Consider the following 27969-nt stretch of genomic DNA (forward strand, 5'->3'; position numbering starts at 1 on the left):
TTTGTAGCCTGGGGGGGGGGGAGTACTCCTGGATCTGGCATTGTCACTTGAGCCCTTGGTGGTGTCAGTTGCAAGGGGTTCCTATTTCCAGGCTGTAGCTGATTGAGAGTGACAGCCGTTCCTGTACCGAGATAGCCTTGCCATCGTGCTACATGCTCTAGCAAACTTCACACCTGGATTAGTGTAATGTGTTCTTTATGGGGCCATCCTTGAAGATGGTCCAGAAACTTCAGGTACCACATAAGGCAGCTGCTAAAATGCTGATAGCAACATCTGTATGGAGTCATGTCTTCCACATGACAGGTTCCCTATGTGTTACTTGGTCCAATATAAGGTGTTAATTAGCATTGACATATTTTGTAAACCGCTTTGAGGGTTGTTGTTTTTTACAATCAAGAGATGCACAGATTTTATGAAATCAGTAATAATAAAAAAGAAATATGGGTTTAAGACCAAGTATATAATGAAGCTCCTCTCCCCATATCAGCCAACCCAGGCCTTGAGATTGGAATGGAAGGAAGGCCCTTTTCATTATACTGACAGTGGGGATCGCTTGCTGTGGGTGACACAGGATAGCCTTTCTTTGTAGTTTCCCCCCACTACGGGCCGGATTTAGAAGGCAATTGGGCCGGATCCGGTCCCTGGGCCTTAGTTTGCCTACCCATGACCCATGGTTTGGGGGCTTTTATGAACAGCTGCTACATTATTGTTCTACAGTTTGTGAGGGGTTTTAGATACGTTGATTGGTTTGTGTTTATAATTTTAGCTGTCTTTCGTTGCTAGTTTCTTTAATGTTTGTAAACTCCCCTGGGATCTATGTTGATGAAGGGCAATTTTATAGTTGTATAAATATGGTGTACCTTGTAGAAATGTGATATCTTCCCCAGACATTAACACTTACTGCTATTGCTGTTGTGGTTTCTGTGTGGAAATGTGGTTGCACAATTCAGGACACTTAAAAGAGCCTGTAATGGATAATAAAAAGTGGAATGGCCAGTACCAATTGGGATTAAGTTCCTGCCGAGAAGTATTGCGCATTTGATGAAGTCCAGTGATGTATGCTACAGTGCTTCAGTTAATTGGGAGGCTGCTGCAACATGTTTGGTGTTGGAGTTACACAACAGAAAATATTTCTATAAATTCTTCATTTCTATAAAGTCAAATATACAAATCTCCTTTGTTTCTCTAATCCCTTTATCTTGCTGCATTAGGTATGAGGCTGTTGTGATTCGTTGTTGTTGTTTGTGGCACTGCAGCAGTCCTTTCTGAACCTATAGAATGGGGAGACCTCAATGGGTTACCAAGGGCCAGTCAATCACTCTCAGTAATTTAAAGGTAAAGGTACCCCTGCCCGTACGGGCCAGTCTTGACAGACTCTAGGGTTGTACACTCATCTCACTCTAGAGGCCGGGAGCCAGCGCTGTCCGGAGACACTTCCGGGTCATGTGGCCAGCGTGACGAAGCTGCTCCGGCGAACCGGCACCAGAGCAGCACACGGAAACGCCGTTTACCTTCCCGCTATAAAGCGGTACCTATTTATCTACTTGCACTTAAGGTTGCTTTCAAACTGCTAGGTGGGCAGGAGCTGGGACCGAACGACGGGAGCTCACCCTGCCGTGGGGATTCGAACCGCCGACCATGCGATCGGCAAGTCCTAGGGGCTGAGGTTTTACCCACAGCGCCACCCGCGTCCCATCTCAGTAATTTACCTTATAGGATTGATGGGAGGTTTAAAGTGTGTGGAGTGCCCTTTGTGCTTTATTGATGTCCTTAAAGGAAAGGGAGGGATAAAAATGTAATAATAGTATTACGTACAATAAATGAAAACCAAATGAAGCAAGAACGTTTGCATCCTTCCAGTGTAGATGCCGAGAGTTGTAGTGCAATAAACAATTCAGCTTGGTCATTGGTTTTGTTTTATTGTACATAATCCACCTTTGTTGGCGAGGAAGGTCAGTCACTGAGATCGGAGGGCCCTGTAGCTTCTTATGTAGAAGACTGGCAACCTTTCCTTTATCATATTGTTCTGTTCCTTTTTTGCTTTTTCTTCAAGTGACCATAGAAATACAGCTAAACTAAGCAAACCAGAATCCTTTCACCTATTTGCAATGCATTTTTCAAAATCACTGGTACAGTAAACGAATATTTATCGTTTACTGTAAAGGAAATGGTTTCCCCAAAGTAGATCGGAAGGAACACAAATCTCTGTGGGTGAAACGCTGTGTATAAAATCATGCTTGAACACACCACAGATGTTAACCACAATAATAAACCATTTTTGCCCCACTCTCTTAGAGGCTGGGAGAAAGAGATGGGAACTAAATTAAATATGAACTTTATAAATGGTTTTCAGAAGGTACGGATTTTCTCAACCTGGGTGGCAAACTTGATATTTAAACAAATATTTTAATGTTTGTTGGGAGGGCGGTTCATGGGCATTCTTATAACATGGGAGTGTCAGAAAAATGAGACAGTTCGGATTCGCAAGAGGCAGGCGTGACTTCTCAAAAGGAGTAACTTCTAAAGAGGGTTCAATCAAGCCGTAAGCTGTGTTCAGAAAATCTCTTACAGTAAAGGTCGCAAAGGGTAATACTCCAGATGTGGAAATGCAGCTTTTAAAGTAACTTCATGTGTATTCAGCTTGTTTTCCAACCTGGGGCTGCAGTAGCCAGATTCAGATATGAAGCATAATTCATGAAATAAACTAACTAACAAATGAAAAGGATTGTACCCTTGATATTAGAGCATTCCAAGAAATAGCAATGGTCAATATTATTTTTGATCAGTATAAGAACGTCATGGAAATTTGGAAGTTACATTTCAGAACTGGAGTCTCTTCATAACATTTCTTGCTACTTTTGCTTGCCTTACAGCCACAAAGTTTGATACGTATTCTCCCAAATGTTTTGATGATAGATTCTGAAATTCTCTTGGTTTTGGTTTTAACCGGGGAAGTCGGTTTTTATCAAAATCATAAATTGTGTTAGTATCTAGTAAGTTGTAATAGAAAGGATGGCAAGACTCCTCAGGTGCAAAACCATATGCCCAGGAATGCTGTAGTCAAGGCCTCAGGTGGTAGAAGGAACTCATGCCACTGCCAAGGTTGCACCATGGCAGTGGCTTCTTCTAGCAAGTTTTGCAGGAAGAAGCCACTGCTGTGCAATTCCTGGTTAAGTGAGACTTCTGGGGAGTGTTAGAACCTCAGATCAATAAGCTAGGTGCCAAATGGCTCCTTAAACCAGGGTTATAGTTGCCAAAACGGAATGCTTAGTTGCCATTTTTGTGCCAGACCACTTGAAAACCATATTTTTCAACACAACTTTTTGATTCCTGAAATTAATTCTGATTGTGCAGATAAAATACAATGGAAGTCTAAAGGATGTGTTGCTAGTGTGTGAAAACAGTCAAGATCCCAAGGCATGCCACCTCCAGATGGTGGGAACATCAGGCGCCATCCCAGCGCCTGGGCATCTTCACTTGGTTGCAAGTGGCTGATAGCCAGGTGCAAAATGCACCTAGCACCTGGCGAATTTCAAGCTGCTTCTGGGGGAAGGGGGCAGCGTGGATATAAGAAGAGAATTGAAATATTAAATTCCTTCGTTGACCTTGTGCGCTAGAGATGTTGTTCTTCCAACTGGCCATTAAGACCCAGATCTCTTTGTCTTATTTGCATTCTGTGTGTAAATAGAGTGAATGTTATTTGTGTGGCATGCCAGCTTGTTGCTCAAAGGGGGGGGAGCCAAACTTTGCACAGGATATGCCTTGGAGTTCTTTGGAAAAAGGAGATAGGGATCTCAATGGAATTTTAAGAGTAGGGGACAAGGAGACATACTAGTTATGTCTGAATAAAAATTAGTTTTCTCTTAACAGAAAAGCTAAATTCATAGGCAGACAGGTACGTCAACATTGTGGAAAAATAAAAAATAGGATCATTACCGTTCATGCTAGTGGGATCATCATGAGCAGGGCAGCCATCATGATGGATCCCTGGGCTGCCTTGGGATGAAGGGTGGGAGATTAATTAATTTCCTGTATTTAATTGTTTTCTGAATTGACCAGTAATATGTAAATCCTCTTCAATACAAGCAAGGTTTCAAAATTACAAGGCTGCCCTAATTCTACATTGTGCCATTTGGTTTAAGAAGTGCATTAAATGCAAGTTAAACATGCATTAAAGGTAAGTAAGCCATCCATGCAGGCAACACCTAAGCACACAATTCCAGATTCTAACAACCTTTCTTCTTCTTTTTTAACATGAAAAACAAAAGTTCAGGCCAGATGTCCCCAATCTATTTTTGGCTGGTGGGAGATATTTTCATTTTTTTTTCATGAGGTCATGGCTGATAACAAAGAAGGGCTGATAACTGAAACTATTTTTTCCTGTGTTGGGAGATTATTAAGAAGAAACAAAAAAAGGGGGGGCAAAATCTCCAAGGACAAGAACCTGATACAAAGTCATCATTCCACGTGAAACCAGATAGCATGCGATGCTGTGCTTCCGCACTCAGCCTCTTGCTTGTTTATACAGGTGTCTGTGGAGGAATGTGGGCACTTCAGCTGAACCAATGGAAGCTGATAAGCTAATGGCCCTCTCTCTCCCTTTTTTGAGAATGAAGCATCTCTATCAACCTTCATCTGTTTAAATCTGCAGCTCTCGTCCTCATCCCCCCCCCCCAGCCCCATGTGTGTTATCAACCCTGGAAAATAGGGTTTGTAACTATTCTTGGAATGCCCTGCATTACCACTTCTGTATTAAAACTGTTCTCCCTTTTATGGGGAGCTGCTTTTTTCTCCCTCACACTGCTTCGCACCCCCCACCCCACCCCCCAAAAGGGGAGAAGAATCAGCATTATACATCACACAACTGTTTATATTTAACTGACCTTATTTCATGAAATACACTTTCAGGTACATTTTCAGATGTTTTTAATGAATAACTAAATTGTTTTAGCAACTGAGCCCTTATTTAAACCAAAGGCTTTCAAAATACGTCTTTTTTAAAACTAGGTAGTTGGAGGCTGTACATAGTGTGGCTTAGAGCAAGATAAAGAGTGTGAGTTGGAAGACAAGTTGTTAGAAGTTGTCATGAGGTTGCCCTGTAGACCATTTTGTACCATTAAGCTGGCATTAATTTATCCTCCTTAACAGATGGTCACTGTTCATATTTTTCAAAGAGTTGTATTCCGCTTGTCCTAATGTGTCTCAGTAAATCCGTGACTGAGCAGGCATGTAACCCTGGGCCCTTCCACACCTAAGAGCAACTTTTTTTGTCTTTTATCAAACAAGAGAATCTGCTGGGAAGAAACAATAATATGTGAACTTCCATTTTGTTTGGCTGCTCTGTGTGTGGTCCACCCAGAAGTACTGCGAAGGCATAATCAGTCTGCATATTGGCACTGCTGATCTTGAAATTTAACCCTGTTGTACTTTCAACTGAGCACTGAGGACAACCTATTAAAAGTTAATATTTAGTTCTAATGCAGTTTCTTTCAGAACAAATACTTGTGGGGGGGGGCTGTAGCATTATAGAAAGATGCTGATTAAATTTTACTTTAAAGGCTTACTCTTGTATGGATTTTCTTCTTCAGTAGGGGTAGACATATATGTGGAATTTGAAGCCAAAAAAAGGACATTGATAGCTATGTGTGTTGACTGCTTTCTCCCTCCAACATCCTTCCTGAACAGTGCAGTTTGGGACATGATAATTCAACACAGGATGTTGTTGGGAAGGCTTTGGGCAGCAGTCCTGTGGAGATATACAGAAGGCATTACATATGCTTAGCTTGTAGAAGACTACAGGAAATATGTTGACAATTTTTGGCAGAGGGAAAAAACCACATTTCTTAACCTTTCTCTTGTGGACAGGATGATTTTTTTTATTTTTTATTTAAATACAGAATGGTTTAAACATTAGCTAGGCAAGCTCAGTTACTAGAGCATGAAACTCTTGATGCGAAGGTCATGGGTTCGAGTGAAATATTCCAGCATTGCAGGGGGGTTGACTAAATGACCGTCATGGCCCCTTCCAACTCTACACAAGTCAAAACAATTGTGTGAGGGAGGTGAAAATTCTGAATGTACAGCTGAATCAAAGGAGCAGGAACCGATTTCTGTATGATAGGCTTTTGTCTGACACTAATGCTCCACATTCTGTTGTAAATCAAAATGGGTTCCAGTTCTTTCTTTCCTGTTTTCTCTCTTTGCCATTACGTGTTCCCTCTGTGTGTATTTGGTAAATATGAAGAAATAGAAAAAATATTTTCCCTTTCCTGAGACATTTATATTTTCCTTTAAAGGCCCCCCCCCAAATAGTTGTGCAATAGTTTTCATGAAGGTGTTTGGCAACAGAGAAAGCTTCTCTTTCCTTTTGGGCAAAGTGTACATTATAAACAGTAATCTGATATGGCAAATTATATTCATGCCTGGAGTAGAAAATAATCAGAAGCAATAGAAAAATGTAATGAGTTAAAACAGGGCAAGAAATAGTAGGTAATGGGTGAATATGTCCATTGCATTCCTTCCTTGCAATGAAGATTTCCTCAGAGATTTGATAACTTAAATGATTTCATTGTTAATTCAAGGAGACTGCATTTCTTCCCACAAAGTATGCTTGCATTTGGACTTTGTAACATCCAGCCTAATCTTTTGTAAATCTTTAAAAATCAACATTTCTTTAAAAGCCTTTTTTTAATTTAAAATGCATTTTAACCCTTAAAAAATAATTGTTGCCCCACTTCTCTTTATTTAGTAGCAGAGGGGGGAAATGCTTTTGAGCCCAGGGAATGCTTATTTGTACCCTTGTGTTGTGCTTTGTACTTGAGCAGATGCCTGTAGGGTATGTGATATGTGGAATGTGTTGTGTCCCCACCCCCTGCTGAAAGAAAAATGCTTGGAGGGGGGTAACTGAACCCTCTGCAATCAGTGTGCTGCCAACCTTAAAGAAAAAAACAAAACAAATAGCCTCTCCTGGGGAAACAATGAAGATTCCTTGCCGGCCTGATTCTTGTTAGAGAAACTCTTGTCTTAAAGACTGGGCGGTTTGATTCTTGACATAGAGAAAGCCTGTCTCTGCTGGTAATTGTTTTGCACTTCCAGCTGCATTTGCGCTTTGCCATGGGTTGAGGCGAACAACTGTGTGTTATTTTGTGCGTGCTATGTTTGTGGGTTGAATTCCGAGCTCCTGATCCTCTTTAAGACTTTGGAAGGACAAAACAATATGAAACTTCTGCTTCTCCTTTTTTTCCTTTCCACCTCTGGAGGATGTTTGCAGTTCCCATTTCCTCCAGTATCTTTCAGATGTGTTTTTCATTATTTGCATAGTACACCTGGTCACACCCTTGTACTTAAGGAATTCTTTATAAATAAGTAATCTAGAACAGAAAATTTCAGTTTAGGAGTTTTGCACAAATTTCATTTATTTGTGTTCCGAGTGGCCTGAATTCCAAGTTCTCCTTTGGCCTTTAAAACCTGAAAGGTTTGTAAACAAGTTACCTTGAGGACTCCCTTTCTCCCATAAGAACCTGCCTTATTGCTGTCCAAGAAGCAATGCCTGCATGAGAACAGGGTCTTCACAGTGGTGGCACTTGAACTGCAAGTTCCTTCCAAAGGAGACTTCTTTGATTGCCTCACTATTAGAAGTTAGGCAGCATTTCAAAAATTTGTTGCTTTGGGGTCAAATTGAATTTGTTCAATGGTTTAGCTGCCCCTTGTCACTTCCTTGGCTTTTATATACAAGTTTTACTGTTTTATTCTGTTTTTAATTTATTGGTTTGTGGCGCTATTAGCCCTGTTATCAGTCCCTATGGGGTAGAGAGGTGAATATAAACAATTTTAGAGTAAGCAGCTTCTCTCTTTTAACTTCAAACTTATTTTTATTTTTCAGATCGAAGAAGGCAGCAAAGCTGCAGCTGCCGACAAGCTGCTGGCTGGGGATGAAATTGTCAGCATCAATGACGTGGACCTCTCTGGGTTCAGGCAAGAAGCCATCTGCCTGGTGAAAGGTTCGCACAAGTCACTAAAGCTCGTAGTGAAAAGGTAAGGTTTGTGATTCACCATGACAGAGACTAAAGTTCGTTCTTGATATAGTCAACTTGCTGACTGAGAACTAGACACAAGTCTCTCCTTTTCACTTTTCAGAATCTCATCTGAGTTAATTGGGTTTGGTTTTCCCCAAAAAATAACTTCACATGGTATATATACTATTGTGTGTTGTTGAATGGTTAATTCCCATTCAGTTTTAACTAGGACCGGTGGTCTAGAGAAACTGAATGTTTTTCAGGTTTCTGTTAGCACTACTTAGCCCAAGTAATCTATGAAGTAAAATGCTGCCTTGTGTATATTTTATGTCACCTCAACCCATATTGAGGCACCCCCTTGGGAGCATTCACGATGCATAGGATTCAGATTTGGGCATACCTCTGCAAACATCCTCTGGTTTAAAAGAAGTGATGTACAAGTAACCAAGCTGCACAAATCCTTTTCAGGCTTCTCAGAACTGCCTTGTTGTAGGGTGACATGGCAAGCCATCAGTGAAGGCTAGCCTATTCTCAATGTTCCCACAGGCTCACATAGTCACATGAAGAGATTCTGAGTAGCATGGAAAAAAACTTGCCAATTACTAAAGAAGCCTGTGGAGTCTACAGAGCCCATCTCAGCAACAGACCTCAACCTTACAGCCTCTGGCTTTCGTTCTGTATTAGGTCCTGTTTCACCACGAGCCTGCTCTTAAGCCTTCAGTCGATCCTTACCTTTGTCCCACATGGCTTCACACTTTGTTCACTGTTGGCCATGCTGACTGGGGCTGATAGAATTCAACAATATCTTGAGCACACTGTGTAAGCTGCCTCTGCTTAAGATACAATCTGTGGGGCTAAATGAAGAGGCTATTGAATAACTGCAAGGTGCTCTCCACTACTGGTGCCAGATCTCAATGAAAATACGATAAAGCTGTACCTTGGCTTCCGAACGCCTTGCGAGTCAAACGTTTTGGCTCCCGAACGCCAAAAACCCAGAAGTGAGTGTTCCAGTTTGCGAATGTTCTTTGGAACCCAAACGTCCGACGCAGCTTCCGCAGCTTCCGATTGACTGCAGGAGACTTGGTTTCCGAACGGTTTGGAATAATAATAATAATAATAATAATAATAATAATAATTTATTATTTATGCCCCACCCATCTGGCTGAGTTTCCCCAGCCGCTCTGGGTGGCTCCCAATCAAGTGTTAAAAACAGTACAGCGTTAAATATTAAAAGCCTTCAGATGTCTTTTAAAGATAGGAAAGCTGCTTATTTCCTTCACATCTGAAGGGAGGGTGTTCCACAGGGTGGGCGCCACTACTGAGAAGGCCCTTTGTCTGGTTCCTGTAACCTCACTTCTCGCAATGAGGGAACCGCCAGAAGGCCCTCGGTGCTGGATCTCAGTGTCCGGGCTGAACGATGGGGGTGGAGACACTTCTTCAGGTATACAGGACCGAGGCCATTTAGGGCTTTAAAGGTCAGCACCAACCATGGGCTATGAAATTGGCTTGTTTCAGCTAACTGTAGTTTACTTCATCTGGGTTCATAGACGCTCATCTATGTACTACCAAACCTTGGTTTAGTGTTACATGTGATCCAGGCAAAAGGGTCTTACAAGCTTTTGATATGTATAAGATACATGTCCAATATAGTTATTTTTGTACTACCTGATATGTGTCGGCATTTGGCCCCGTTAGAGAATATATCAACTACAGTGGTACCTTGGTTCTTGAACGTAATCCGTTCCAGAAGTCTGTTCAACTTCTGAAATGTTCAAAGACCAAGGCACAGCTTCTGATTGGCGCAGGCGCCCTGGAAACAATAGCCAACAACCACATTGTACGTTCGGCTTCTGAAAAATGTTTGAAAACCAGAACACTTACTTCCAAGTTTTCGGTGTTCGGGAGTAGAAATGTTTGAATACCAAGGCGTTCATGAACCAAGGTTCCACAGTGTTTAGAGGAATCTCCTCCTGAGCATCTTTAAAAGACTCACATCTTCATAACAGAACTTTAGTTTTCAAGCATCTTTAATTTCTCACTTCAGAAAATTGCACAACACGGAAGAGCAAACCAGGAACCATTACATCACAGAACTGACTACTTTTATGCTGCTTAGCTATGCAGTTTGACTAGCTTAATGTTAAGATGGATGTTCTGGATGCATATCAGTAATGCTTAGTTGATGTACTATGCTCATTTATCCTCAGTCACCATCTGTAACAAAAAATAATGGCAGAAATGAAAGTGGTCACTGAGATTCCTAGAGACAACGACCTGCTTATTTCTCATGTTTGCTCTAGGAGAAAATATTACAACAGTCGTTAATAATTCTTTAAAAATAGTTTTGGTGTGGATTGGCGCACAAAATAAAGAAAGCAGATGGCACTATAACCCAGATAATATGAATAGTTTCAGGGAGTTCTACCAAAAGTTATATAGCCTAGGAACCAATAAATTATATCAAAACCCCATCTGGAATATATTATAATTCATATCTACTTGATCTTACATTGGCTTCTACTTTGGGCAGGGAGGAAAGAACATTTAATACACAATCTATGTTCTAAGCAATGGAGCAATCTTCATGATCTGTTTATTTGGAGCCCTTTAAATTTTCAGACATTCCACAACATAACTCATTGCTTAGCAAACTATCAGCTTTAAAGTAGCTGCCCTCTAGGTTTCCAGACATTTCTCTCCTTTAGATATGCAGACGTTCATAACTTAGGAAAGTTAGTCATGTTTGGATATTCTACATAAATCTGCTTCTGGGCACTGGGTTAATGCTTCTCACTGGCAAAATATTCTAGCCCTATTCTCCATTTACTGTGGCAGTGAAGATGTCAAAATCCATGTGGGGAATATTAGAAAAGGGGTTTAAAATAAAACTGCCAGTATAATAATGTAGAATATTCTTGTGCTCAGGTCCTGCTTGTGTGTAGAGTTCCCACAGGCAACTGATTGGCCTGATCCTGCAGGCTCTTCTTCTGTACATACGAACCATGATAGTTGCTTCGCCAAACACATAATCACTTGCTGCTGCTATCATGGACAGCCATGTGCGAACACATTCTTAGTGCTGTACATTACAAGGGATGTTTAGGCACAGTGAAGTGATAAGTTCCCATACTCCTTGGTCTAAAATCTTTGCAGCCTAAATGTACTTTTCTCTGCTCGGTTTGTTGTTGAAACAACAAATGCTAGTCACATGCAGTATATAATAATTTATCACTAAGGTCACAGTGTTCTATCTCTGTCCAGCTGTATCTCACTGAAAATGGTCTGCCCCATTAACTTGTGATGGAATGCTAGTCTTTTCCTAGTAGTTGGCTGTTCTTTGACCATGTCTCTGGGTGAAAGCCACAGCTGGATGCTTTCTACCCCTTTGCAACACTCTTCATTTAGTTAACCGTCGTCCACAACTTGGAGTAACCTGAGAAATTGACTCGAACCTTCTGGAAAAGGAACTAGAATTCAGTTTGTAAGGAGTTACATGTGTCTTTAGCGACTTGCAAGAGCTGAAGCAGCTGAAGTTTTGTTCATCATATTTTCCCTATGCCCATCTCTCCTCCCTTCTCCCTGTTCTTTTCTTCTCTTTCTGTCAGCAGCCTGGCTCACACTTCATAAGCCATAGTCTTAAACAAACTTATGCTGTACTGTGAACAAGCTGTGTGCTGTTGCATGTTGCTGAAATCATGCCTGCCCCACTCAATCCTTTCCTAAGCTGGAAAGGAAGAACCCCTGGAACCAGCATTTGTGGTTTGTTACTCTCCTAACAAACTGACATGCGCCTTCTTCATAATAAGCCATTTCAGACTGTGGTTTACTGTGACATGTGAACAAGACAAATATGTAGACAATTAAGAATCAGGTTAAAAAAACAACACCCAAGCAGAAAAAAAGCACTTCAGGAACTGCATTTTTCAATTCTTCCCCTTATGAAAAAATACTTGTGGGCAAAGCTAGACTAAAGTTCCCGGTGCCTTAATTTCCGGTTTTCCCTGTCTCTGTCACTGGGTGACTGACTCATACGCTCTCTTACCTACATTTGGAAGATGAGGAAGGGTGAGGAAGGGATTGCTCCATAGGTTGTTAAAAAAATAAATAAATGAGTGTTGTCTGTAAGGCACTATTTCAGCAAACCCTGTTCAGTATTTCCTTCCTTCCTGCTCTGTATTTTCTTCAGGGATAAGCATCTTGCTTCTGCACTGATCATAAAATAGTATTTTCGTCACTTTCCTTTGAATCAAGCTCAGCAAAGGTTATTTGGGGAAACGCTAGAACTCTCCTGTGTTGATTTTATTTCTAGAATGGGTGTGCTTCCTTCTATGATGGGCAAAGGCATATGGAGAAATAAGTAGATGGCCCTGTTGTGCTAGTGCTATTTAGCAGGAAACTTTTTAGCAGGGAGGAACTACTCCTGTTCTTTCTTTAACCAAAGAAAGCTTGCCATCAAAGCCAAAAACCCTACATACTTTTAAAAAAACCAAGTAATTGTACTACCTTATATTTAGCTGTTTTGACTCATTGAAGCATGAATTTGGTGTTGTGCATGCCACCAGTGGCAATTCAGTTATTTGGTTATGATGGCATCTGACGGATCTGCAGTCATAGATCATGCGCTCTCACTTCCAATCCTAGATGTGTGGTCATCTCCTCACCATCAACCATGGTTTGTTCCAGCAGAAATGTCGCACTGCACCATGGTTAAAGCAAACTATGGAAATCCACGGTTATGTGACATGCTCTCAGTTCCCTTAACCATGGTTAGGATATCAGAAATGTTCAGAGGCAGGCTTTAATCCCATTCTGAATTGAGGGGTAGAAAGATTTTCAAATGGCAGTACAGGCCAAATAAGTCTGAAGGGTGCAACACATTCCTTAAATATTTGGGCCACTCCCCCCCTTCATGCTGCTGGTTCTGGCTTTGTGAACACCCAGTATAATGCCAACTCACCCAAGTGTGCTGAGGATTACAGGTAGGGAGAATGCTGTTGCAACCATGGTCCTGCTTAGGGACTCCCCAAAGGTTGGCCAATGTGAGAGTGAGATGCTAGTTGGACCTTTGGCCTGATTTAGCAGGACTCTTGTTTTGCTATTACAAGTGCTTGAAGAAGAAAGGGAAGCAAAACCAGCTATCTAGAGTGCCATCTACTGGCACAATTTTTGCCAGGTATACTTTGGCTAGACTTAGAACCACTGGAGGTAAATTTTAAAAAACCCAGCACACATTAAATCTTACTTAGTATAATTTAGGAGTTAGTATGCTTTTTATCCAACAGAATAAATTGACCAGGATTTTTATAAAAAAAAATAAAGCATGACACCACAAATGGAAAGGTGGGAGAAAAATTAAAAAGAAACTTCAAAGTTCCAACCCTATCCCCACTTAACTTGTAAGCCCCAGTGAATTCAGTGGGGCATACCTTTAAGGCAGCATATAGGGGATTGCAATGTAAGGTTTCAGCTGCATAACAAATTTTAATGATGCCAGAATCCACAGCTGAGCAATGCCTTTATTAGGACCAAGTGGAATCTCACAAGATATTGGCAAGCTTTTGAATTCTTCAAAACTCCCTATCAGGAAAGATGTTAAACAAAGGAAGGTTGCCACTATTTTTGTGACATTTCGGTTTGAAACTGCTGCCCAACTGTGGACACCAGGCGAAAATGTTTCTCTTCAACTAGTTGTTTGGCTGATTAACATTCTATGGCCTTGAAAATGTGGGGAGAAGAGGGTTATTGGTTTGTTTGCTTTTGTTTCTGCTTTATTATGTATTTTCTGCTTTCATTTTATATTTTTTATGTTGTGAACCGCCCTGTGGTCTTCAGATGAAGGACGATATACAAATTAAATAAACAAACAAACAAACAAAACAAATTAAGCCATAATCTGGTTTAACATGTTGAGTTAAACGGGTTTATCTGTTACAGGAGTTGATGCTAGTGATTGCATGGCAATTTGTGGTAATTAGTTGCACTGATGATTTCACCTTTGTTGGGTAGCAACATTATAGGAAATGTTTTCCTGTGTTCCACCATATTGCTGATAACTATTGTGGTGCTTTGTTGTGTATGAACTGCTTAATATTTGTTCTGAATCTCTAATGTCACAAGTCGTTGAAATACGTGCACGCAGACATTAACAGAGTGGGATATCTAATGTCTAGAACACAAGGTCTCCTGTTTGCAAGCTGCAATTCCCAGATGTTGTGTTCTTTAAAGCCTATTGATGTGTTTTCATTCAGGCACTTTGGGGAGACATGCTGACTTTGAGTTAAATATGATTCCATGATTCTACGTGCCTACGTGTTTTAAATGAAAGTGTCATGTGGTGCTGAACTTCCTTTCTGTTTTTCATTTGGATGCTAATGGAATGGTAGTGCATTTGAAAAAAAACCCAAATAGTGTAAACAGTGGAGGCCAGTGCTTCATTTATTGGTTGAGACCATCTGTGTATTTGAATAATACATGGAGACAACAGTATTGATTTCTGCTTTTATGTTCGCTGGAACCATGCATGTTAATTTGATGTCTTGATAAAATTGTAGGAAATACTGTTAATCTAAAAAGCATGGAAGCCTTGTCTTTTCTTTTGGAGTCTTTCAGAGTGTGTACTCTATGTTCTGTGCTTGTTGTTGTAGTAAAAGAAGATCAAAGATAAGCCAGCATCGTCTGGGTAATTGTAAGCTGCATTAATCAACCAAGTGGCTAATTGGATGCGTATGTTTGGGTGTAGGGGATCCTCATTCAGCGCTGGTTAAATTACATGAATGGCCTTCAGAGTCATTGCAGCTCTGAGCTATTGTTTCTGTAGGTCACACTATTTTGTATTGCATACAAATGCATATCAGTTATTTTATGTTACATAAATTCACCAGATTCAACTCTCTTGTAAAGCCCTAATACTAGCACTTGCCACTGTTCAGTGATATACATTTACAAATAACTATTTTGGTACCACATTGTGGCTATTTGAGGGATTGATACTTACCGTATATATAAATACTTACGGTCAAAATAAAAACAAGACTGCTGATATGTTTTTATCTTCAGTAACCTGGAAAGTAAATAGCAAAATTTTGCTAATGTTAGCAAAAGAGGTTTTGGCAGTTCAGAAGACAGCAATGATCATTTGCAGACCCTCCAAATGTCCCTACTTTCCACTGACTCCCTCAGATTTGAAGATGTCCCGGTTTCTGATTTCATCCCAGAATGCCCCACTTTGCCTTAGAAAGTCCCTATTTTCATTGGAGAAATGTTGGAGGGAATGGAGTTATGTTTGTTAAAAATAGTACCAGCTTCACTACAAGCTTCACAACCATAAGTAAAACTATTACTAATTTCATTGTCTGGTGAGCAACTTGTTTAAATTTTATTGTGAAAGTTTGCTTCTAAGTGTTCATGACAGGGGGTGAAGATGCAGTGAAACCGACACATGCAGAAGGCTTACAACCTTAAATGATACAATTATTGCACGTCAAACTATGCAAGACACCATACACTACATTGAACAGCTTTTAAAAAGGAAGTGGGCATGGGTCCCCCAATGTGGATGAGGACCATGGCATGAGGACAGAGGGGTTTTAAAACTTTAACCATATTATGCAGCCCATATTAAAGCCCCTGCAACTGCTATTTGCATTGAGAGAAAAGTTCTCATTTTACACCAATATGGTTATTTCACCTATACTATTTGTACGGTGCAGGAAATAGTGGTAAGAAGTGGTGGTGCTTTCTCTTGGCAAACACGCACACACAAATTGAAAGCCCAAGTGAGACATGATTTGAGCTGCTCATTTTATTATAACTAGGAAGTGCATCATAGTGGAAAGCACATTTCTTTGATTACCCTTATATTAACTGCGGCTTAGTCATGTTTGTCAAGAGGAAGTTAGTGGGGAGGTCAAGGTTAGCAAATGTGAGATCATACTAATTCCAGCCTTTCCATGATTGTTTTTATTTTATACAGGTTTTCAGGGTGTGCAGAAGTACCAGATATATGCTAAGTCAGAAGAATGTAGCTGAACTGGCCAGGGTTGGTGCTCTGCAGCCTCATTGTTATGGGAGATGGTGCCTCATGGGATGGGAAACCCTGATAAGCAACCTAAAAATACAGATAAATAATAAATCTTCTCTGGCAGCCCACTGCTTCTTGTGTAAGGAGCAAGTCATAACTCGGTCAGGGTGACACAGGATTTCAGGAGCTATAAGAAAGGGCATGGTTGTTGTATTTTCTTCCTCCTGCACACAATATTCAAATAGAACACAGTGTGTAATTTATATAATTATTCATTGGTTATTTTCTTTAGGAATGGTACACTTTGGAGGATCGTTGTCAAGACATCTCGAGTATATTCAGCTCATATGATGCCAACATACAAGTCAAGCTCACCGTGTTTATAGAGGTCTTTAAGGAAAGGGATGGGGACACAGTGGGCCTGCTATTTTGGTGAAAGATCCTGCCTAGAAATTGAAAGTGCTCTCTGCTGTTTTCTGTTGATTGCAGGTTGTTGGTGACATGGTTATAGGATTTGGTGACAGCCAGTGTGTTGCAGTGTCTAGACTTGCATCAAGGTCAAAATCCCACTTAGGCATGAAGTTCACTAGTGGATTTTGGACCTCAGTCTAACCTACCACACAGGTTATGAGGAGGGTAAAACTGGAGTGGAGCAGAGAACCATGTATAACTTTCCTTTGTCAGGAGGAAAAGCACGGTATACATGTACGGTGGTACCTCGGGTTAAGTACTTAATTCGTTCCAGAGGTCTGTTCTTAACCTGAAACTGTTCTTAACCTGAAGCGCCACTTTAGCTAATGGGGCCTCCTGCTGCCGCCACAGCACGATTTCTGTTCTTATCCTGAAGGAAAGTTCTTAACCTGAGGTAATATTTCTGGGTTAGCGGAGTCTGTAACCTGAAGCGTATGTAACCTGAAGCGTATGTAACCTGAGGTACAACTGTAATATTCACAGGTTTGCCACTGAGAAGATTCCCTTTCTTCGAGAAGGAATGCCCAAGTAGCAGTGATGAGTGACATAACTTCTAAGCATATTTCCATTTCCATTTCCTCCCTCCATTTCTGTTCCTGTGTAGTGAGTAAATATTGACCATTTGGTAAGATATCAAGGCGGCTATCAGTATACAACTGTCACATAACTCTAACCCTCACATATGGGGAGCGGGTGGCACCGTGATCTAAACCACTGAGCCTCTTAGCCTCGCTGATCGGAAGATTGGCGATTTGAATCCCTGCAACAGAGTGAGCTCCTGTTACTCTGTCCCAGCTTCTGCCAACCTAGCAGTTCAAAAGCACACCAGTGCAAGTAGATAAATAGGTACGACTGTGGCAGGAAGGTAAATGGTGTTTCCTTGCGCGCTGGCTTCCATCACAGTGTCCAGTTGCACCAGAAGCAGCTTAGTCATGCTGGCCACATGACCCAGAAAGCTGTCTGTGGACAAACGCCTGCCCCCTCGGCCTGAAAGTGAGATGAGGGCCGAACCCAATAGTCACCTTTGACTGGATTTAACCATCCAGGGGTCCTTTACCTTTATTTCTCACATTCATGTGGCCTAATCCTCTGCTTGGGAACTTACTATATGTGAGGTGATCTGAATTAAACTCAGGCAGTATAGTACTGAGGTGATGAGGCATGGGAGGCCTTGAGAGAAGATAGGACACCCACTATGTTCCCTGGCTTAAAAGTGGAAATAACTTTTTTTTAAAGGAATTTGGTAGAGGGTTGCTTTTGTTTTTGTAAGGCATTCAAAGCCAACAGTCACAAACAAAACAGGTGGTTTGGAAGGCTGTTGAACTGAAGGGGGGGGGGCGTTAAATAGAAACAATGGATCTTCCAATCCTGGGACTTTGTGCTGTTGAAGTATGTGGAGAATTTCAGCCAGTTCTTGTAAAGGAGGTTTTTCCTGGAAGTCAGTGGCACTACTTGTGCAAAGTGTTTCAAAGAAGGTGTGGCAAGAGCTGAAATAGATAAAATATGTAGTAATAAAGATCTGGATTCCCCCCTGCTCCACTTGCCCATAATTTATAGTGAGGAAATTTTATGATTGGAAGGGAACGAGAATATGATCCTCCTATTTTGAGACTAATGTTTTCACATTTTTCAGATTCATATTTGTCTTGATTTGTTTTTTGTTATTTTTTAAATAGTGTGCCAAAAATCTAGAGAGTTTGGTTGTCTCCACATGTCTTTCTTTCACATTTTCCCATGTTTTATAGTTCAGGGTTAAAATTGTTCCTCCTTACTTGGTATACCTCACTTTAAAATGGCCAAATGATGTGTTCCAGACTTAAAGTAAAAAGCCTTCTTAACGTCACTTCTTAAAATGCTTTTGAATTTATTACATATGTTATTTTCTGAAGTCTTGCAAAACCCTACCTCAGAAAACTCAGTCCTTTGCTTCACATGCCCTCTAGTGGAAATTGTGTTCCCTGACTCAACTGATTTTAAGTACAGCTGACAAATAAATTGCATGATGTACTAGATAAAATAAATAAAATTGGGTTCAATTGTGTATTCACTGTGGCCTAAAAGCTGTATAGGGTTTTACGGCGGCCTTAAAAAAAGAAAAAAAAAAGATAAAGAGAAACTAAGGACGATGGTTGGCTGAACGGTGACCCAGACATTTATTCAGTTCTGTTGTTGCTGTGCCTATATAGCTCCTAAGTAATGTATCAGGAAAAATACATAAACTAACTGTGAATAGTAAGTGGAGAGGGGGTAATTCTCCCCATGTGCATCAGTAAGGTAAAGGGACCCTTGACCATTAGGTCCAGTTGTGGCCGACTCTGGGGTTGCGGCGCTCATCTCACTTTATTGGCCGAAGGAGCCAGTGTACAGCTTCCGGGTCATGTGGTCAGCATGACTGAGCCGCTTCTGGTGAACCAGAGCGGCGCACGGAAACGCCGTTTACCTTCCCGTGGAGCGGAACCTATTTATCTACTTGCACTTTGACATGCTTTTGAACTGCTAGGCTGGCAGGAGCAGGGACCAAGCAACGGGAGCTCACCCCATCGTGGGGATTCGAACCACCGACCTTCTAATCGGCAAGTCCTAGGTTCTGTGTTTTAACCCACAGCGTCACCCATGTCCATGTGCATCAGTAGATGGGAGCTAATTCCTGTATTCCTTGCATATTATCCATACAAATTACATACAGGCCCAGAGTTCTCAGTAGAACTGCTCATTTGTACAAATAATTATAATATTATTATTTATACTCCGCCCATCTGGCGGGGTCGCCCCAGCCACTCTGGGTGGCTTCCAACACATATGAAAACATTATAAAGCATCAAACATTAAAAAATTTCCTGATACAGGGCCACCCTCAGATTTCTTCTAAAAGTTGTGTAGTTCCTTATCTTCTTGACTTCTGGTGGGAGGGAATTGCAAAGGGAGGACGCCACTGCCGAGAAGGCCCTCTGCCTGGTTGCCTGTAACTTCACTTCTCACAGTGAGAGAACCAGCCCTCAGAGCTGGACTTCAGTATCCCGGCTGAACGATGGGTCAAGGCGAAAAGGGGGTTGATCCAAAGACTATTGAAAAAGTATTTCTTTAGAACTATGCACACAACCCATCTCCATGCAAACAGGGCAGTCCTACTTCCGCAGACGATAGGGCAAATGGCTTAGAAACCTTACCTCTATCTGATGAGTTTTCCACATAGGACATGATTCTCCCTCCCCAAGGACTGGTGTCAATCTAACTCTTGACTCAGTCCATTGTTGCCATCCCAGTTTAGCTGAGTGTAGGCACTGAATTGAGTTGGCACAGTCCCTCTTAAAGGAGTATGCTCTATAAAAATGAATGTAAGACTCTGCTGGTAGGCCTAATAGAGGAAGAAATATACATTCACATGCAAAAGGGTATAAGAGTCTGCGAACAAAGAGGCTTGGGTTTTGTTTTTTTAGCTGTCTAACCTTTAATGGGCCTTCTAGAGCACATCAGAATTGTTTGTGATCACCCAGCGATGTCACGTTGCAATTATGAACCAAACAACTAAGCTAGCAGCTGTTGCTGAACAATCAGTCCAAGGAATCCAGATTTCCCATCTGGCATTGTAAATTATTTTGTCTGGGTCAGTGGTCCCAGAGTAAAGGAACGAGGAAGGAAAGACGTATATATATTTTTTTCTAATATTAGTTTATCTGGTTTTTCAGAACACATGTGCTCAGTTGATCCTGATGCTTCACAGGTATCCGTACCCAGTTTTTGTGATGAAGAACGGTTTTACGGAAAAACCCGGTTTTCCCAGGCCTGAATCTAGTAGCCAGGGATTGCTCAGCAGAATTGTGTGCATGACTAATCAGAATCATTGCTGCCCCTTATTTTAATACTGTAATAAGGCTTCTTTGTGATTCTAATTATATCCGCTAAGCTCAATTGCAGGCGGCACACAGATTAAGCAAGAAGGGGACAGGCTCAGTTTAGAAGCCTCTGGGGATTTGGTTCTCTTAAATAACAGGTCAGCCTCTTTCTGCTGACATGCAAAATGAGAATTTTGTATTCCGGTAACCATTATTGTTGAAGATGTACGTTTGTAAAAAAATAAATAAATTTATTTCTGAGTGTATTTTTGCATAATCGAGCATCAGATCTATAAACACCTCTCCCCCCCCCCTCCAGAGTTAGGTCTTTTGGACTATTCCATTGACAAGGTAGTCCCAAAGTCAGCAACGCGCGATTAGCACAGATGTTCATGGGAGCTCTGAGTAAATCTTTAGTCAAAGGATTCAATATTTGAAAATGCACTGAGGAAAATACTTTATAACATGGCATATATTTTTATCTAGGAAATCTTAGATGGGCTGTCTCAGGTTCTGATAGAGGGTATGTACCTATGCTTGTGATACAGTCACATGGGAAAGACTGAGAGTTAAGGAAGTAAGTATAAATACTTTCCATGGAACTGTTGTAAATTATTAGCCACGCAGGTGGGTGGGTTGTTGTTGTTGTTGTTGTTGTTGTTGTTGTTGTTGTATATTTAGATGCTCAAAAAGAGAATAAATATTTTTATTTTTTAGCTATCTCTTCATTTTTTGGTATTTGTTTAATGGAAATGTCTGGATTGATACTAGATTCCAAGTTAAGGGGAGTAAACATCAGTCTTATCTCTTGATATAAAATCACTCTAGAAGGAGGTTTTTTTGTTTTTTGTTTATAGCAAACAATTCATTGGTGTGTTTTTTCTTCCCGCATGAAAAATGATTTTATCTTCCTGACAAATGAGCTTATGCAACTCTTTGTAGCAAGGGGAATGAGTGTGTTTGACTTGTTTGAAGCCTATTGAGTTCAGAAGAAACTCCCCGCGGTTAGTTTTCTAGGTTCCCTGCTATTCTCTTAACCCAACGTGCTAGTTGTAATGTTTCAGGTGCTTCCTGTATAAAATAGAACAATGATTACGTTATGAAATCAGAATACCAATGTCCCTTAAGCAGGTCAGTCTCCCTGCTATCTTGATACAAGATCACTCGGGGAAAGAGACTGTTTTTATGGTGAACCAGTCATTGCTGTTCTGAGACTCATCCACAGAGACTCAGGGGATTAAAGCAAAACAATAAGCTGGGAAACTGGCAGGAGGCTGTTGCTAATTGCTATACTGCCAGTGATTTAAAGCAGGAATTAAAGATTTATTCTTGAAACAGTTTTCCTTTTAAATGTGCATAGCTAAAACAGAGGGAAACTGCTTTAAAACGTTGGTGTGGAACGGCAAACCCTTGTTTAAGGAACCATTTGATGCCCAGCATATATATCAGGGATCAGCAAACTTTTTCAGCAGGGGGCTGGTCCCCTGTCCCTCAGACCTTGTGGTGAGCCAGACTATATTTTGAAAAAAAATATATGAATGAATTCCTATTCCCCACAAATAACCCAGAGATGCATTTTATACAAAAGCACACATTCTGCTCATGTAAAAATGCGCTGATTCCCGGACTGTCCACGGGCCGGATTTAGAAAGCGATTGGGCTGGATCCAGTCCCCAGGCCTTAGTTTGCCTGCCCATGATATATATCATGAGTTTCTAAGACTGATGGGGACTGCCTGCATCAGCATGCAGCTTCTGCACAGTACGGTTCTTATGTGCAAATGTTCTGATACATTTCCACGTGCATTTTTAATAATAATAATAATAATAATAATAATAATAATAATAATAATAATAATAAATTACATTTATATCCTACCTTTCCTCCAAGGAGCTCCAGGTGGTGTATATAGTTCCCTCCATTTTATCCTCACAACAACCCTGTGAGGTAGGTTAAACTGAGAGACTGTGACTGGCCCAAGGTTACCCAGTGAGGTTCATTGTCTAGTAGGTATGAGAAAACTGGTCTCCCAGGTCCTAGTCTGCTATTTTGTTCAGGTGTTCAGTTCAGGTGTGTGGTGTTCACCATATGGTTTTATGTTGATAGTGCACCCTTTTTATTTACCCACGTGACCTACTAAATTATTACAGGGAGATGCTATAGCTCCATGCTATAGTTCTGTGCAAGTGCTGCCAATGCAGTGCCCTCCAGATCTTGATGGACTACAACTCCCATGAGCCTCAGCCCATCCGGTCAGGCATCAGGAATGATGGGAGTTGTCATCCATCAACACCTGGAGGGCACCACATTAGCTAGTCCTGTTTAGCTTCAAAAGTGGGGAGGGGGAGTACATAGAAAAAATGATTCTATCCTTAAAGAGATACAAGCCTTATAAGCGGCTGAGACAACCAGTTTCCTCAGAGTACTAACCCAGTCATGTTGCTTCAGCTTCCCTTTTTAGGAAGAAGCTGAGGTTTAGTGAAAAGTATAGTTTATAGCTTCATCTTCCAAGAAAATCTTCAAGAAACAGAATTCAAAAAATTAAACTAACTATTCAAATAATTAAACTAACAAAGTGTTGGGCTTAAATCAGAGGAAGATAAACCTTGCTGTAAGAGCAATGAAACATTACATCTTTCTTGGGGACTCTCAGTAGAAGGGTAAACTTGATCCCATAAACACAGCTATGAATCTCCTTTTTGTATCATAATAAGACAAACATGAGGCATCAGTAGGCTGCCCATCTGTCAAGGTGTTTTATTGCCATCTGTAGCAGTAAGGCTACAGGTCCGTTGCTGCTAAAATGCACACACATTTAAGAGACCAATAGCCGCTTAGCTGTGTTTTGCTCTTGCACTCAATTAAGCAGAGATGGAAAGAAGCATCTGTGATGCTGTTCCACAGTTAATTCTCCCAGTACTTTTGCCACCATAAGTTCATGTGACATGGTATTTTTTCTAGCACTGGAGAAGGGGGATGATGGGGAGCAAATATATTGGTTAGAGTACACATATCCTGAGTGGCTGTATTCGTCTCCAGGACTAGATATCAGTTAAGGACCTCAATTTGACTGGAGGTACATGGAGTTCATATTTGTTTTCAAATTAGCAGAGAACTTGACTTCCATGGTGAAAATATAATTGATCTAACAGTGTGTGGTTGCATTAAAAGGAGCAGCTAATTTGGAGTAATTAAATTGGTGGCCGAAGTCTTATTGATTGAGGAGAGTAGATATAGCTGAATCAGAAAGGAATTTCCTTTCAGAATTTGTTTGGTGGTTAAGAGCAAGAACTTTGAGGCAGAAGTCTCAAGCATGGTCCATCTCAGCAGTTTCCTGGGTGACTTTGGGCAGGCCGCTATTTCCCAAAACGGGCCTTACCATCTACAGTATAATCAGGTAGCAGTGGTACTGACTTTTTTCCGTGGGGTTTTGTTCAAAGGATTATGGAGAGAATGCTCATGAAGTACCTAGAACAGTTAAGGAAAGTACAGCGGTGTTGTTGTGTGATGAAGCAAATAGTTCTTCACTGTATACCAGCTAAAAGGAACAGGCAGCATGAAGTGTTTCTTGAAGGGATAATAATGATGAATGTCATCTCTTACCAGCCTAGACTGTGTTACAATAACTTGATAAAATTGCATAAGTGTTGGTGATTGGGAAAATTCCCAGATCAAGAATCCCAAGAATCTTATCCCGTGGGAAATTGTTCCACTTTTTACCTGAGACTTCAGAAGTCGAAAAAATGCAGACCTGTGCTGTGTAAAACTGGAATTATTTGATAACACATTTCATTCATGTGTTATATGTGGCTGTAATACCACTGCATTTTCAGTTGATTATTTTGAATCCTCAATTGCATGTTTTCTTGGCAGCAGGTAAGGTCCTAAGACGCACCATAGAATAATACTTTTGTTGGTACAGTGGTACCTCGGGTTAAGTACTTAATTCGTTCCGGAGGGCCATACTTAACCTGAAACTGTTCTTAACCTGAAGCACCACTTTAGCTAATGGGGCCCCTTGCTGCTGCAGCACCACTGGAGCACAATTTCTGTTCTCATCCTGAAGCAAAGTTCTTAACCTGAACACTATTTCTGGGTTAGCGGAGTCTGTAACCTGAAGCGTATGTAACCCGAGGTACCACTGTATATGCTTGATGGTGATGCGTCCAAACTTGGGACAGTTATTGTGAGGAGCATGCAGGGTAGTAGCTTGAAGATAAAAAGCAACAGATTTTGTCAGTATGGAATTACCATACAGGAAGAGCATCATAATGTAATTCTGTCTGAATCAGTGAGGAGTTAGATCAGCAGAGAGACAATTCAGTCTAGAAAGACTTAGAGACTGATTTGTTCTTATCTCCTCATTTTCTAGCTGGCATTTCTTTCTTTTCAAAGTGGTACTGATTTTGCAGAGGAGGTGGCCAGTAGAGGGAGGAATTTTGCTCTAAATGTGAACAGCAAGCAATTGCTGTCATCTTATAAAAAGAGGGTGGGAATGCTTTTCTTGAATAAAAGAACGATGAGTTGAAAATTCTCGTTCCTTGTCAGCATGTATTTTCTTTTCTAAATTTATCATCCCATCAGTAAGTTCATATTGAGTTTGTGTCACAGCACGAAACTGCTGTGTGAGATGAAAATAAATCTGAGCAGCAATGTTACCAAATCTCTTGGAATTGGTAAATATCCTAGCAAAAATGTTAAGTGGCAGCTGTCATATGCCAGGCTTAGTCACAACTCTAAGTCCCATTGAAAGCAGTGGCACATATTTTAGATTTTAGCTGGGTCTCATTGCAAAGTGTGAGCTTAAAAAAACAAAACAACCACCACCTTTTGAATACAGTACAAACATACACAGATATACAGTGGGTGATGTCCAACTAATTCATACCAGAGTAAACCCAATGAAATCAATAGATTTAAGTAATACTTTGAATATGACTTAGGTCAGTATCATCCAATACTATATGAGCACAAACATAACATACAAGCATACAGCTATGTATTTCAGGGGAAAGGAGCATAAACTTATTGTTCAAAACATTGACCACTTTCTCAAAAACAAAATATCTGTAGAACGACATTGTCACATAAGTATATCGTGATAGATCGATAGATAGATAGATGATTGATAGATAGATAGATGATAGATAGATAGATAGATAGATAGATAGATAGATAGATAGATAGATAGATGATAGATAGATGATAGATAGATAGATAGATAGATAGATAGATAGATAGATGATAGATAGATATGATAGATAGATGATAGATAGATAGATGATAGATAGATAGATAGATAGATAGATAGATAGATAGATAGATAGATTAGATATTCCATTGTGTGTGTGTACCACCTGCCATTTAAAATATCCAGGTACATACATCTACAGGGTGAGTCTTTTAAAAGAGGCCCCATGGAACATGTGTACTCTGTATTCACGGACTCACCCTGTGTATATATATATATATATATATATACACACACACACACACACACACATACATATATATATATATTGCTGACCCTCACCAACTTACGTTTTAAGACATACCTTCATAAATTCTCTTTGTGATATTGTTTATTTTATTTACTGTTTATTTTTCAAGACTGTTTATTGTTTATTTTTCAAAACTGAAACATGTTTTAGGAGGCCAGTGGGTGGGTTCGAAAGTCATCCCGCAAAGCAACTGGTTACATTTGTTGTCCAGTTCTATTTTGGTAGTAGTATGTCATTAAATTTGCAAGTATTGCTGGTGGGTTGGTGGGATTGTGTATGTGTGTGTCTGCGTGTTTGTTGAGGGGACAAGAATATATAATACCTGTATGTAATTCCTGTTTATTTTGTTTCACTCCGTTTATGTGCATAATACATTTCAGGACATTATGCAAATAATGCTTATAACTATACAAATGCATGTGTAGATGCCATATTGAAGGCACTCTCTTTAACTGTAGTCAGGAACTGAGCTTCTAGCTTTCTGTGTCAGAGGACTCCGCTATGTTTCAGCTCTTATAATACTGGGGCAGGGTGGGGGGAGAAATAGATTTCACTGAAAGTGTTAATAAAGATAACCTCATGCAGTAAAAATTTGAAGACTTGCTATTAAGTGTGATCTCCTCGGCGTAAAAAATACGCCGAAATATTTTCCTTCATTGTCTTGTCCCCTCAAATCTTAACTTTAGTTTTCCTTCTCTCTGACAACTTCATAGGTGTATCATATCTGTTTAGGGTTAGGAACACGAAGGAAGCCTGTTATTACTATTGCTGTTAGTAACAGAGTTTCTTTCTGGGTTTAGGTGCTCTCATTCTGTCACTTACAGTTAATACAGCAGAATTGTAGGAAATACTAACCACTCTAGTCGCCTGCAAAGTATTTCACTCTAGCAGTATAATTGTTGTTAATATCTTGCTCTTTCTCTTTTCAGACTTCTTTCTGTTTGCACCAAGGGATTTGGGATTAATTTCTGTGTTGGATAGCCTATTTATAGTGGTCTAAAATGCAAAGAGGAATCAATGATTGAAGGGGTCTTTTCAATTTTAAAAGCAACAGCACTGCAATTCGGCTCTTCTCAGTAACTAGCATGTTGGCATGATACAATAATGTAAACCAATCCTCTCCTATATAGCAGCCTATAACAATGTATTAACAAAACCGAAAGCATTCACATAGTATTTCAGAAACATGCAGTGTAGGGTTGTTGTTTTTTTATTTAAAAAAAATCCAAAATTCATCCACAGAAAGAAGCAAACCCCCAAATCTCTCTTCTCTGTTTTGCTTTGTTTCTATCCCCATGGTTTTCAAATGGGTTTAGGCAAATTTCTCTTTCTAGTGGGCTTTATGCTACTCTAGTGTTCCTCTGCAGACTGGCATGACCATGTTCTCTGTCTTTCCTTGCTCACAATCACGGAATGAGAGCAAGGACTGTCAGTCAGCTTGCTTTTTTCTTTTCTTTCTAATGTGGGGTGAGACTCACTATGGAAAAGTCTGAGAATTTTTGGTCTACTGTGTTCCTCCTCTGCTTCCCTGACGGCTCAGGAAGATGAATTTGGTGGTGGATATTGTAACACAGAAAATGCCGTCTGAAAGTGATGTTCATGTGGCCAGGAGCTATCTTACGAAGATCTTGAGAAGCTCCATGAGGTATGGTGTTGGTTTCACAAAGACAGCATTCCCTATCCCTTCTCCTAATAGAAAAACCCTTCTCAGTAATCCAGGAATCCATTCTGAAATCCTCCATTCCCACTTCCATTTCTCCATGATAAGCATCTGGCCATGTAGTCGTTCTGTAGTCTCATGTTTCATTCACATTTTGTCCAAACCATTCTGGTTCCATGCATATATATCAAGCAAACAACAAACAAATAAACAGTTTGTGGTTAAACTGCCATCCTACCAATTATCACTTCTCAGAAAGTAAGTTCCATTGAATTTCAAAGGGGCTTCTAAATAGACATGCATGGGATTCCACTGTGAGGCTACTGTTTTTAAACTAGACAATTGCATGATTCATCAGCTAACTGTGGAGACAGCCACAACAATTATCATTGAATTTGTGGGATTAGATTTGCATGTGCAGAACTCCATGATAGCATTAAGTTGTCAGCATTGTGTGGGAAGTTGGATT

At 40.4% G+C, this 27969-nt stretch overlaps 1 protein-coding gene and 1 long non-coding RNA gene across 5 annotated transcripts in view; one reads left to right on the forward strand and one right to left on the reverse strand.

Annotated features, from left to right (window-relative positions):
- SHROOM2 (shroom family member 2) overlaps positions 1-27969 on the forward strand; it is a 101765-nt gene that overhangs the window by 37313 nt on the left and 36483 nt on the right. For 3 of the 4 annotated variants that reach the window (XM_081907511.1, XM_081907512.1, XM_081907514.1), the window contains exons 2-3: positions 7883-8034; positions 27381-27485. In XM_081907511.1, the coding sequence (XP_081763637.1) occupies positions 7883-8034; positions 27381-27485 (257 nt within the window). The remainder of the gene's footprint in view (positions 1-7882; positions 8035-27380; positions 27486-27969) is intronic. The other variant, XM_081907513.1, reaches the window with a different exon arrangement.
- LOC309367986 lies at positions 10025-18159 on the reverse strand. The gene is made up of 3 exons (XR_014167451.1): positions 17564-18159; positions 15029-15075; positions 10025-10229 (listed from the first exon to the last, which is right to left on the reverse strand). It is a non-coding gene; the product is annotated as an uncharacterized lncRNA (long non-coding RNA).

The sequence above is a fragment of the Podarcis melisellensis genome (genome assembly GCF_964234715.1).
Source record: "Podarcis melisellensis genome assembly, chromosome: 4".
In the NCBI taxonomy this organism is placed as follows: Eukaryota; Metazoa; Chordata; class Lepidosauria; order Squamata; family Lacertidae; genus Podarcis; species Podarcis melisellensis.